This window comes from Hipposideros armiger, unplaced genomic scaffold (genome assembly GCF_001890085.2).
Source record: "Hipposideros armiger isolate ML-2016 unplaced genomic scaffold, ASM189008v1 scaffold_1211, whole genome shotgun sequence".
Classification (NCBI taxonomy): domain Eukaryota; kingdom Metazoa; phylum Chordata; class Mammalia; order Chiroptera; family Hipposideridae; genus Hipposideros; species Hipposideros armiger.
The window spans coordinates 125664-140002 of NW_017732561.1; the positions used below are offsets into that span (position 1 = coordinate 125664).

The window sequence follows — 14339 nt, forward strand, 5'->3', positions numbered from 1 at the left end:
TCTTAGCTTTGATTGTGGATACACACACAGAACAGCCCAAGAGAAGGTTTCTGCTTTTGCTGTAAAATTTTGTTTAATAGCATTGCTTGTTAGGCTGTCCAAGACCCATATGATACATTTCTTTTAGAAATAATTTCCAAGAAAATTCATTCTCTCCTGAAAAATAGGTAGGCTTGCGTCCATCATATAATGAAACTTAAATATCCCATTGAATGTCCATTTACATTTGTCTGCTTAGGAAGCTGAGAACTTAATATAATTCACTCTGGCTACTATATTTGTTTCTTCTTCCTTCAATGGTTTTGATGGCACACTTATATTTGAAAAACATTATGTGCCTTTTTATCATCAACAGTCAAGTTATTAATAATAAATGAACACTAATAAATAGGCCAATAATGAACCAAAAATATTGATAAGCATCCTGAAAATCAAGAGAATTCTGTATTCCACAATAACTTGCTTATGCTCAGGTCTCTTACCCCGTATTATCAGCTTTTGGAATACAGCCAAGTCTCAAGCCATTAGCAAAATAAATCTCCAAGGAGCTCAAAGAGATTCTGTTTTAAGTTTATACACTAAAATTCATGTAGTTGCATGATCCTCATGTGGAGTATACTTACTCTTGTTTCAGACACAGTTCTATCATGGTTGCATGGATTCCTGCTGCTTTCAGGATGAAGAACGAATTTGGAGAATGGCCTATATGACCTCTGACAATCTATCTGGCCCTACCTGCTGCCTCACCCTTATCTCTGACACTCATCTCCCTCGGACTTCACCATCCCTAACTCCCTAGAGTAGGGATACTTCCCCTATTATAGACTCTTAGTTCAGCACACGTCTCCTTCCAGCACTCATTGCAGATTATATAATTATACCTCACTTGATTAATACCTCAGTTCTCCCAAGAAACTCTAAATCTCATGCTTATTTGGACGTTTTTACCAGTAATATGTCTTTAGCACCTATCACAATGCTTAACACATTCTATGTGTTCAATAAATACCTCTTGAATAAATTAATGAAAAATCTAAAAAAAAAATAAAATCACAGCAATGTTAGTCTGATATGTAGAAGGGCAAAAAACTATAAAAAGTGGACAGAAGACCTCAGAAATCATTGCAGTCTAGAGGCAAATTTCCTTAATAGCTGTAGGACGTTAAGACATTTTTAAGTCTTTAATAGCTTCATTATATTACAGTGTGGTATAATAATTGAAGTCATCAAGGAAGGGTTAGGTTTTTATCTATGGTTAAGATAAAAGAGTAATTGGTAATTCACCTTTAAAATATTTTAACCCAGTGCTTCTTTAAAAGATTTCCTTATTTTCTGAGGATGTGCTTTAGTTGTTGAGAAAATATATTCCTTTGCATTCTTCCTCCCACCTTCTAACAATTTGGATAAATGAAATGTTCCCCAATCTCATGTTAGGTTAAATAACCTTGCATTGCAACACTCCTCTTTGGCTCAATTTGATAATTGCGAGAAAATTATTTTCAAATTCCCCTTAGTACTTTCATTCTTAACAAAAAGATTAATGTTACACAATGCTTCACACACAAAAAAAATCTGCTGAAATAGAGAATACTCTGTGTTGAATGTAAACTAAATTTTTGTCTCATGTTGCGTGAACAAAGCAAAAGATGTTTCCACTTGAATTCTAAATTGAAAATGACCTTGTGCTTTTTTGAGAGAGGCTGGCAGCTGAACTCACCGGAGTGTATGATGATGGACAGTGCAGCACTGTGCTTTGCTTGGAGGCATGTGCACTGTGTGGATTATAGCCAAACAGAAAGAATCAGACAGCTCCGAGCATTCTATCATTTCATTGGAAAATAATGGTCAAAGTCACGGGCAGCAACCATTACAACTTTCATGAAAGAACAGCATTCAATAATTCCATCACTCCAGACAGGCAATGTGGCTATTCTCAGCCAAATACTATGAATCCAGCATAGTCTGTATCACTTTCTTGTGACACTCACAGAAACAGCATTTCTGCTTCGGCAGGAGGCAAATGCCATGTCCATTTCATTGTACGTAGTTCTATCTTACACGATGCAGCTCATTGCTTCAAATTGACCAAATCATTGAATGAAATACAGGGAAAAAGAACATGCAGAAGCATAACACAGCACTCTTAGAATGTAAATATCTAGCAACTCCAAATTATTCACTTTCCTCAAGCCAATGTGCTGCTTAAAACACTTAAAATCCACTTCAAACCAAAATGTCCACAGTTCCTTCTCTAATAACGGCATGAACAACACATTTTCAAAGAAACCTAATCTGTCGCCAATGGTTTCAAAGTTATTTCTGAAATAGTGTCATTTAAGTAGACTATTTTGATTGGTAGAGCTTATTTTTAACTTCTGCATCTTTCAGGAGCAGATTAAGAGTAGCACAAGAAAAATATGTTTGGGATTTAACAGCAGGTGGAAAAAACTCACACTTCTGATCCAAAGGGGAACTGTTTCGAATCCTGTTGAGCATTTTCTATATATGGGGGAAAGAGCATATCATCTCTTCGGAAGTATTGAGAGACCAAAAAAAAAAAATCGTTGTAACTTACCGTTAAAATTTACAGCCCGGATATAACCAAGCAGCTCTTTCCCATCGATGGCACTCATTCGTGGGCACAGGCCAATGTACCCAGGGCAGAGGTCTTTGTGCATGTTATGTAGGGCATACGCCATGGCATACACTGCGTCGATTACAAACTGGACCTTCCCTTCCTGTTCATAAGATGAATCCCGTGCAATTCGCTCCAGCCCTGCAAAGGAAAAAGGAAAACCATCCATGGGGCACTGTTCGAGTTCACGAAAAGATGGCAGGAGGACTAAGACTTCCATCACTTGAGGCAGACCTAGTGAGAAAAAACTGTTTGATTTTACTCCCGATTATTTTAGTCCTGCACTTATCATGTCGGGTTTTTAAACGGGGTGTTGAATTTTTTCATTTGGAAACCACTGAAACTATTTCATTAGCACCAAAAAGATATAAGGTAAATAAAGGACAGAGAGTTGTATTATCTTTATTTCTACCTTATTGAGTCCCATTATGTTGTACATTCTGGTAATTACGTAACATTTCGGTAGTGACTTGATCTCTTAAGTGAAACGGGTAGACGTTCTTTTCATCAACCTCATCTCCAGGACTATCATTTAATTAGTGGCCCAAAGTCAGTGCCCCGTCCGTCAGGTCTGTTCTTGTTTTGAATGTGCTCTATTTGGGAGCCTTTTTTTGTAAATATTAAATGACAGTATTTCCTTAAGTGAACCTGGTTATCTTTAGTAAAATCATTCAATTTATTTTCTTCTTGAACTCACTTTTCTATTTTATTTTTCTTATTTTTACAGCTTTACTGAGCTATAATTGACATATAACATTGTGTAAGTTTAAGGTGTACAACGTGGTGATTCAATATATTGGGTTGTCGGAAAAGTCATGACGTATTTCTTTTATGTTTTTCATTGCAAAAGTGCATCATGACTTTTCCAACAACCCAATACATATATATACTGTAAAGTGATTAACACAATAAAGTTAATTAACACATCCATCACCTCACATAGTTGCCATTTTCTTTCCTTGTGTAAGAACTTTTAAGATCGAAACTCTTAGTAAATTTCAAGGAGACAGTACTGTATTGTTAACTATTGTCATCATGCTGCATATTAGATCCCCATCAATTGTCTATTTTAATTTTCTATTAAAAAGATGTAGAGCTCTCAAAATGAATGTCATTCAGAATAATTGTTCCTATGTTTAGGCATAAGTAGATCTGAGAAGTGGCTTTGGGGATTATTTTTAGCTAAATATAAAATACATATTGTATTTAATATAGAAGCATAGAAATAAAAATGGAAGATAAATTTGTTGTTAAAGTTAGGTGATATATAATTAGTTATAATCCAACATTCTTATTGTGAAGATGAGGAAACCGAGTCACACGGAGGTGAATTCACTTAGGATGCATAGAGCAGATACAGGAACCATCCCCAGGTCTTGGACTCAAAGCACAACATTCTCTAAATCCCCAGATAAAGACAAAAAAAAGTGGTAGATGACAAGAATGTTGGGCACATACACAAAAATTACAGAAAGGATACTGAGGGCTTACTAGGGGGACCAAAAGGACCTCCTCTCATTTCCACCCCCCCCCCAAACCTTATATACCAAGTAACGCTCAGAGAGTCCAAAACCAAGCACATTCAACCTTCTCATGGATGTCAGTTAGTAACCTTTAACAGATAGTCTTTAAATTCAACAAATATTTCTTTTCTTCCCACTACTGCTTATCTCCTCTAAATTTCAAGAGTTGAATTAAAATGATTATTTTTTCCTTTGGGTGTTTACACACTGATAAAACCAGTGACTTTCTTCTAGACAAATGTAGTGGTCAATTCATTCATTTTAATTCATCCAGTCATTGAATACTTTTTTCCTGTGGTCTCAATCACTTGTTACACTCTGACTCTTAAAATTCTATTGACTGGTGCTGTTCCCTGTAGTCTACCGTGATGCTAAATTCTGGTTCTCCCTTTCCAAATGCCTTTTTTTTTAATGTTTTTGATGGCCAACTTTCCATTCCCCAAGATCGAGTCCTAGTTTTCCCTCCAACCTCAAAATTCATTCATTCTCAACACCTTCAACTATTGTGATTTCTATGGTCTAGAAATATAAATCGGAATCCAAAATGTTGGTTATAGAGTCCAAATCATTAGATCAACTTAACCAATTGAATTCATTTTGGAATCTAGCTTTCTAGACAATTAGTTTTCTAGGACTTTCCCATCATTTAACTTCCAGCCCACATTTCCAGTTGCCTACCATATCTCTACATAGCCTACTTCCATGTCAAACTCAATAGATATAAAATCAGGCTATTGTTGGAGAGAACTATATCAGTTTCCCTAAAAATCTCCTAATGATGGTTTTGCAGGTTTGGGAGCACAAAGAGAGAGTGCAGATCTACCAAAGAACATCTCCAAGATGCCAAAAGGTATACTGTCTCCTTAATACTGCCCTAGCTGTGTGCTCTAAGATAAGATCCATGCAGATCTCAGGACACTGTCCTTTCCCTATGTCTGTGTGGCACTTTGCCTCCTGCTTCCTAGGACAGTACTGTTTATGCTCAGAATGTCATCAAGTGACCTGTGAAAACAGCCCTTTCAGATTCTGCCTAAAATTTCTCACCCACAGTTTTAACCATGAAATAGACAATTCATGAATAAATACTGAAGAATGGTCACAGAAGCCAAAAGGATTCAATCAGTTCTTTAACGACCTTATCTGGTGACCAGTTGCTCTGATTAGTCCAGGACTGAACAGTTTCTCAGGATATATGACCAAAACCTAGACAGACCTGAGCATACCAGCATGGTTGCTTATGTAAAAAAAGAGGCAAATGACAAGGAAGTTTATTGAGATTAGACTGAAATAACAACTCTTAGGGTAGGTCCTTAGGTCTATATGGAGATTCTTGTGTTTCATTTATTTTTGCATCACTGAACTCGATAACTGAAAATGAAGACTCTGCATCCCAGAGCAGTTTTTCCCATTCTTGGTTATCTTCTCAGGCACAGATTTCTCAGTGCACCTGCAGACTTATTGAGTCTCCTCACTGGGGATGTGACAAATCTGTAATTTCAAAGCACAGAAATCTGTCTTAGTCACTTTGGGCTGCTACAATGAAGTACCATAGACTGGGTGGCTTGTAAACAACAGGAATTTATTTCTCACTGTTCTTGAGGCTAGAAGTCCAGACTCACGATGGTCAGGTTCTGGTGAGGGCTCCCTTTCCAGGTGCAGGCGGCCATTTTCTTGTTCTGTCATCATAGAGAGGAGAGCAGAGAGGGGGCAAGCTTTCCTGTGACTCTTATAAGGGTGCTGATCCCATTTGTGAGAACTACACCCTCATGACATCATCCAACCCTAAGCATCTCCCACTGGCCCCACCTCCTGATACCATCACATTAGAGGGGAGGGTTTTCAGCTTATGATTATGGTGGGGCGGGGAACAAACATTCAGTTTATAGCACTATCATTCCAGGTCATGTTGTTTGTACTGCTACTCTGCAAATCTCTGTGCCGCACACACACACACACACACACACACACTCTCTCACATCCCTTCTGTGAACATTATTACTTGCTTATCTAATGTTTTCTTTTATGGACTGTAAAGGAAAAGAGAGGATTTCTATGTCTCCATTACTACAATGTAGAGTGTTTTCAGCAGGCATAGAATTGGCAGAAAATGCCCAAGCTAAATTGATTTCAAGAAAGTAATGGCCATGAGAACATTAAGGAATTTTGAAATTTCCCACAATCCATGGAATATATGTTAGAGCTAGGTGTGCATTAATATTTCATGCTTTTAAGTTTACTTTATCCCAAAATGTTCTCTATTTATCATGATTTTATTATAATTCTACTGCAACTTCCTTATCAATCTGTATATTTCTGAGCATTCAACAATTGGGGTAAAGTTACATACAACGCCTTCCTGATAAACTTTCATAGAGATGCCTCAAATTAAAAGATATCCTCTTCCTTGGAGTCTCCTTAAGAAAATCAACTTAATATATAGTGGATTTATTTTAATTCTCAAATACCACACCATCTTATTAGACGGAAATATTTCAATTTTCACTAGTCAAACTATTTTCTTGACTAGTTATAAACTCCAGTTAGTTTGAGGGAATATTAAATACGTCCAACTTTGCACATCTTTTTCTTTTAAAGTAAAGGTCAGAAGGCATTCTAGTGACTATTGTGACCCATGAGTCAGTGGACACTATAAGTCTTTTTTCTATCAATGTAAGTAAATGGTGACAAACTAAAAGACTAAATGCTATCACCATTTCTAAATTCAAAAAGAAATTATTTGATTTCTTTTCAGACTGTTTAGACAATGTATTTTTCCATTCCCTAACACTCCAACCTCATGATGACACTTAAAAATCTTCAGAAATTAATTTGCTCCTCACTTATATCTGCATCTCTCTTTCATCGAAAAGAGGAATTTAGGAAGCTGACAGTGACTCATCAACTTAATTGGCTGTAAAATTTCATTATGCTATAGTTTCTAAAGTTAGCCTTAATGTATTGCTATAAAGTGCTAAATGTTGTCAAAGGCTGTATGTCAGCCATCCATTTAAAACATGGATTGTAAAGTTGTGATGTGTTTTTAGTGGATAGCTTAAAATTAACAACATGTTGCAAAGTGTTTGTGTGGGGGTAGATGAAGTCAGCCTCATAAATTTTATTGCAAGGTTATTTTATGTTTTCATTAATGAAATCTAAAACTCTGACATTATCTCATATTCTTGGAACACAAAGTAAATTTTTTTTTTTAAAGATTTTATTAGGAAATTGGGGAAGGGGAACATTGTGTTTTTCCAGGACCCATCAGTTCCAAGTCAAGTTGTTGTCCTTCAATCTTAGTTGTAGAGGGCATAAGCTCAGCCCTAAGTCCAGTTGCCACTTTCAATCTAGTTGTGAGGGGGTGTAGTCCACCATCCCATATGGGAGTCGAACTGGCAACCTCGTTGTTAAGAGCACGTGCTCTCACCAGCTGAACCATCCGGTCGCCTGTTGGCAGCTCAGTGGCAGCTCAGCTCCAGCGCAGCTCACTGGCCCATGTGGGAATCGAACCAACAACCCTTCTGCTCAGAGCTAGCACTCTAACCAACTGAGCCACCTGGCTAGCCCCACAAAGTCAATTCTTATTGGTCCAAGCAATACCACGTGTACCTCAGTTAACATCTTTCAGACATCATGGTATAGCTTCTTGGTTTTTTTTTCCAACTTACTAAAAGGCAAATCTGCTCAAGTTTGTGAAGCTGCTGTATATATAACAATGTGAGTTCCTAAGGTGAGCCTGACATAAATTTTGAATTGTTTGACTAACACACAGTGCTGAGCTTCACTTTCAAAGAATGTCTCACTTCTTAGGATATAGTTTAGTTTTGTAAATTGAGATGTTAGGGGCTATTTTCCTTTTCCTGAAATTATCCATAAAATGCTCCTAATGTTAATGAAATGAGGATCTAACAAACTGATGGTCAAATCAGTGGGGGGAAAAAAAGGAAATCATATCAGTCCTTTTATTTCCCAGAAAGGAAACATCCAATTGGGTGAATTTTTTACTACAGTCTTAGCATGTAGTAGAAAAAAATCTCACACTCTAAATTTGTAGATTAAAAAGTATTTCTTTGTGTAGTCTCTCCCTGACTCTTTCTTAAGTATGTAGCAACTGTTCTAAAGAAATCATTTCCTTGCAGCTTCTGTGGACAGGATGGTAAGAGGAAAGAGGAAAATGTGTGAGCTGCTATGAATAAATACATTATGCATATAGGACCAAATTCAAAAGCTATTCTGAATTCCAAAAGAACTCCATATGCCTCACTAGTGACACACCAGAGACAAGGCTGTCATGCTCTACATCATGCTTTCCCCAAAGCTCACATGTATGTGGTGACAGGCATAGTGAGTGACTTTTAAATGGGTGACAACCTTGCCAAAAACTGCAGCGCACACTGAAAAGCAATCACTATCAACTTAGCAAACGTAAGTCATCTTTCACTGAATTTAAACTGATTGGGTTTCAAGGATAAAATAGGGGAGGGTGGGAAAGAAACAAAAGCATGTTCAATCATACGGGAATATCTCCTAAGTGCTAGGATAGGCAAATGAAATGTGTTCACCTCCCAAACTGCAGAGGGATGAACACAGGGGCCCTGGGGTAAGGCAGAAAGATAAACCGACAGATAGAGGCAGCTGCCCACAGGAGGAAAAGGACCGACCAGGGAGGCAGACTTGGATTAAGGTCCCAGCTGCCCAACTCAGAAGGCCTTGGAAACCATCCTGAACCTCACTAAGCCTGGGCCTTCAGCTGGCCAAGCTGTCCACAGAGACCTCTGTAATGGCGGCCCCATCACCCCCGGCTGGTCTGCTGGTCCCACCCCCACCTCTCTCTTCTCCACTTTCAGGTCCTTGACTATACCATGAAGTGTCCAAACCACATCACTTCACGTAGATGTTCGCTCTGTAACTTTCTTAACTCCTTCCCAGGTGTCTCCTTCTCAGCCTCCAAGCTTCAGGTGAGATGTCAACTCGAGTTAGGCTGGAGTAGTGATATTGAACGACTTTTTTTATTTTTTTCAATTTAGCAACCCAGATCACATAAAAGAGCAACTTAAATGCTGGCTTTAAATATTGAATATTGTTTCGTTGGAAACAGAGAGTCAAGAATGAATGGTAGTTAAAATTATTTCTGGGAATGATGTGAAAAGTGAATTGATGCAAACATAGCTTGAAGGTAGAGATACAAGTTGGGAGGCAGGGTATGTAAAAGGCAGAAAGAAGTTGAAACAGAAGAAAAGAAAGAGAATGAGAGAAAATAGATTTCAGACGTCAAATAAACAGTATTTGGGCACCTGACTAAATCTGAGAGTAAGGGTTTGAGAGTAGGTAGAATATTAGCACCATTCACAGAATTTGGGAAATCAGGTGAATAAAAGGTTCAGTTCATGACAGCTCCCCAATTGCATGAAGACCTCAGTTAAAAATGACTTATGTTTAATATTCTGAAGTATTTATTGCATCCTCTACTGTAGAACACTTTATATAAATTTGCTGAATTATTTAAACGATAAAAGGTCCAAATGTTTAGAGTAATCATGTACCAGTGATATGGCTGATCATTTATTTATAACATTGCAATGATTTAAGGCACCTTGGGCAGAGCTGCCCTAAGACAAATGAATGCCCTGAGAAATCACAGATTTGCATTCTATCAATAGTTCTAATGCCACAACAAGTGACTTTGTGTCTTTGGTCAAGTCATGATCTTTCAGGCATCTGTTTACCTCTCAGTAGAAATTAAAGGATTGAACAAGCTGATCAATTAGGATCCCTTCAGTTATAAGATCCTGGATGCTAGGGCACATTTTCTTAATTCTGTTTCCTTTTACAATCCCTAAGATCACTTCAAAATTACATAAGGGTGTAACTGATCAAATACCAATAAGCTCAATTCTCCAAAAGGATTTGGAAGAGCCATTAACTGAGCTACCATTGCCCTGGAAATTCTGCACTAAGAAACAAAATTGCCACCTATCAGCCTGAATTTTTTTTCTTGCACTCTTAGTCTGATTTACTGTGTCACCACCTTTCAATTATTCTTAGACTTGAGCTATACCGGGGGTGCCAAAAAAATGTATACAAGTGGACACTTCGGTCAACGTTGCTCAAGCAGTAGTTCACCGTAATCAGAAGTGTCTGGATGCTGATGGTCACCAATTTAAGCACCTCTTGTAATTGCAGAAGTCAAACGTGACTTGTATTCATCTTTTGTTATCGGTATATATTGAGTATTGCAATTTTAATTCAGTTTTCCTTTCTTAAAATGTGTATACATTTTTGGGGGCACCCTCTGTATATCGAATCTGATTCCTCACCAAGGGGAAAAGTTTTCAGTTCTCTTTTTATTCTGATGCAATGGTTAAAGAAAAAATATTATGGGAAATTAGGCCAGAGAAATGAAAGGGAAGAGGGGAGACGCAGACAATTAACAGGGGCAGGGCACTTCACAAATAGCATCTCTTTACTCCTAAATTATCGTTACTCCTTTTCTTTACAGATAAAACAACTAAGACTCGAAAAGTTGGATGATTTACCTAAGATCGCATGGCTATGGCAGTAGATGGTAATATGGCAGGTCTGACTCAAAATCTCTGCTACTGCTATTACACTTCTTCCAACTCAGGTTTAATTTTCACTTCTTCAGACTCCTGTAACTTTCAGCCACTAGACACATGATTGACTTGTCTCCTAAATTAAATAGTAAATAGAGATTGTGTGTGAGTGTGTGTGTGTGTGTGTGTGTGGGGGGGTGTGTGGGTGTGTGTGTGAATGTTTATAGTAGTGGAGTAGAAATTAAAGATTATAAAATAACATACTTGTATATTTTTACAGAAATACTGACTAATAAATACTAAATACGAAAAAGTGACAATGTTGATATCAATATGTAGTAAAAGGGAGAAACACGTTTCTATAATATTTTAAGCATTTTTCTGAACTACAAAGTAGTCATCTTGCTTGTGAATTTCAGCCACACAGCTGAGATGAAATTGGCATAAAATGGCTTAACTTCATAAGCAAGATGATTGAATATTGTGCTGAAAGCCAAAGCTTATAAGGCTTATAAATTTATATTTATAAAAATAAGAGTGTATTAGCTTTCGAAGGTGAGAGTATATATTCGTGTGTGTATTTGTTAAGTCTATAAGACTTCTCTGGGAAAATAATATCAATTTCAAAAGAGAACTGTCCACCTAAGTTCTGCTTTGTGGATTGATTCTACAGCAGGCTTTGTCACGGACATGCATAAACAGATGGATTGAACTAATGGAGTGATTTGAGCCTCAGCCTTATCTATTTACAAAGAGCAGAGAAAACGAGAAGAGAAGGGTCCTCAGCTCTGTATCTTCTTTAATTTGAATGTAGCCCCAAGAACCGGGCTCTTAGCTGCCTGAGGACACATCAGGAGACACTTGTAAATCAAACGCTGAAGAGCCCTACAGATGCCCACAATAACTTCTCTCCTTGGTGCCTGACAGGACATGAAAAATGCTTCAAGCAGGTGCCAGGTGTCCCCTTCAGGTGTTAAATTTTCCATGCAATGCCCTAGGGTTTTTAAAACACTGAAAAATCTAAGGTAAGACGCAAATAAGATTAAGAGTGTATCTTTAGGCAAACCAGCCAGTTTTAAAAAAAGGCATTCCGATGAGGAAGCTATTTCATAGATACATCCCTAAGTCAAACAGTTGTGTTTTTCTACACACCCATCTTAGATCATGTGCATTAGAGACAAATTTTGATTCAAAATAGTGTATAAAACTGTTGATAAATAGTAAACTCAATAGTTAATAACAGTTTCTCTCTTTAAAACATATTAAAACTCCCCCATAAAAGAATTCAAAATTTCCTTTCATAATTCCCACTTCAGCAGAGGTAAAACTTCTAATGCCCACCTCCACCCCAAAATATTTTATACTTATTGCAATCCCCATGATATGGCTTAGGATTTGCCTTTAAAAAAATATATTTTATTTTTTCCTAATTACAAAAGTAACACCCACAGAAATATGGAAGGAAAAGTATAAAGAATAAAATAAAAAATATCTATTAGCCCATCATGTTAACTGATATTTACATATGGGTCTATTGCCTTACTGTATTTCTCTCTTTATTTTTAAAAAATCCCTATATTTTAGGAAAGCATGATTTTTATGCTTGTACTGTAGTTCATTTAATGGATTCAGGTTTTTGCATTTAATTCTTCTCTGATACTCAGTGTGATATTTGGTACAAGGTAGGAATCTAACGTTATGTTTTCCAAATTGTAAACCAATTCTCCCCGACTATTACCCCAGATATCTCGGATATCAGACAGATGAAGATTTGAGTCCCTGCCTCTGAATATCTTATTCTTTACTCATAAAATGAGAATTTACACTGATGTCACAGAGTTGTTGTGAGGGTTAAGTGTAGGGCATCTAGCTTATTATATAGTGAATAAATGGACACCATTATTTGTCATGTGGGACTATAAAATACTGAACCTTCTATAATGTGCAACACTTTTGCAATTGCACAAACAAAAGAAACAAAAATATAAACCATGTATACCGAGGGTGCCAAAAAATATATACACATGACTTGTATTCATCTTTTTTTTTTTTTTTTAGCTGAGCCATCCTGCTACCTGTTGGCAGCTCAGCGGCTGCTCAGCTCGGGCTGGACTCGAACCCATGTTGCTCAGAGCTCAAACTCTTGAGCGAGCTCTTAACCAACTGAGCCACTTGGCCGGCCCTTGTATTCATCTTTTGTTAACAATATATTTTGAGTGTTACAATTTTAATAGTTTTTTCCTTTCTTAAAATGTATATGCATTTTTTGGCACCGTGTGTGTGTGTGTGTGTGTGTGTGTGTGTGTGTGTGTATCTATATACTCATCCAATAAACTGATAAAGGCAATTTAATTTCAATGATTTGGAAGAACCACCCTACAGCCAATCTGCCTGGGTTCAAATCTCAACACCACCATTTACTAGTTACAGAACTTTGATTAAGTCCCTTAACCTCCCATGCCTCAGTTTCCTTATCTGTAAAATGGAGATGATAATAGTATCGGCCCACAGGGTTGTTGTCATAACTGAGGTAAGAAATATAAGGCAGTCTGAAGAGTCTGTTGAAAATAGCATTATATAAGAGGATGTTGTTATTCTTATTACTATCTTTATTGTCATCATTCATTAAGCTTGTGTGATATACTAAGCACTGTGCTGAATATAATGATAAACTAATTCCTCATCCCTGATACCGGGGCTAAGATCTAAAGGGTAAGTGGGGGTGAATTAGGTGAGAAAGGGAAGTGGGGGGATCATATGATGCAGTGTGACAGTAGTGACAAAGGCCCAGTGATGGAAGGGACAGAAAAGGACGAGGGGCAGAAATAAGGCTCGTGAAGCTGGAGCCAGGCAGGAGTGCAGCACAGGTGAGCCTCTGAGAGATGATGGGGCCCAATTACGGGACCCCGCAGGCCACCTGGAGTCAATCTGTCTTCTTCCCACAAGAAGTGGGAAGCCATTGAAAGGTGAAATAATCAGCGTTCCAGTTCAAAAAGAGCACTGGGTCTGAAGAACAGATAGGAAGGAGGAAAGAGTGGATGGGGTAGGCTGATTGGGAGGCTATTTCATAATCTGAACAAGGGCATATGGCGGCATGGGCCGAGGTGATGCTGAAGATGGAGAGATGTAAATGCACTCGAGATAAGTTAGGAGATAAAAGTGATAGGATTTGGGTGGAACTGAAGCCAAGAGTGACGTCTAGGTTGCTGGCTCATATGTCTGGGCAAATCCTGCTGCTCAGTGAGATAAGCAACACTGTCCAGGCCAAAAATACACTGTCCCACTGGCTCACTGCGCATTTGCCTAATGGGCCATCACATAGTGTTTGGGGTCCTCTGAAGACAGGTCAGGAAAATTCCACGAGCCTGCAACTCCTGGAAATTCTGTCTGCTCGCTTGGCACTATGGGAATGTAACCTGCCTAATTTGTGGCATTTGTATGTTCAGGTCAAGGTTCCATCACTGGGTCTATATTTTTATTATTATTTACAAACTCCCTAGGATGTAAATGACAACCCAGAAACTGGGGAAAGAGGTGGCACAGGAATTATTTCTGAGACTGTGTTGTCTCTCAACAACTGACTATAGTCATTCTATTTGCAACTTATCAGTAGTATTCTCTCAGGCATTC

The 14339-nt window shown here is 37.9% G+C and overlaps 1 protein-coding gene across 1 annotated transcript in view; it reads right to left on the reverse strand.

The window, feature by feature from the left end:
* Nucleotides 1–2313: 2313 nt before the first annotated feature.
* The window catches only part of LOC109376817 (metabotropic glutamate receptor 8-like), a 206809-nt gene continuing 194783 nt past the window's right edge, over nucleotides 2314–14339 (reverse strand). Inside the window, exons 5-6 of the mRNA XM_019632963.1 lie at nucleotides 2576–2776; nucleotides 2314–2499 (exon numbers count right to left, since the gene is read on the reverse strand). Coding sequence (XP_019488508.1) covers nucleotides 2450–2499; nucleotides 2576–2776 — 251 coding nt within the window. The 3' untranslated portion in view covers nucleotides 2314–2449. The remainder of the gene's footprint in view (nucleotides 2500–2575; nucleotides 2777–14339) is intronic.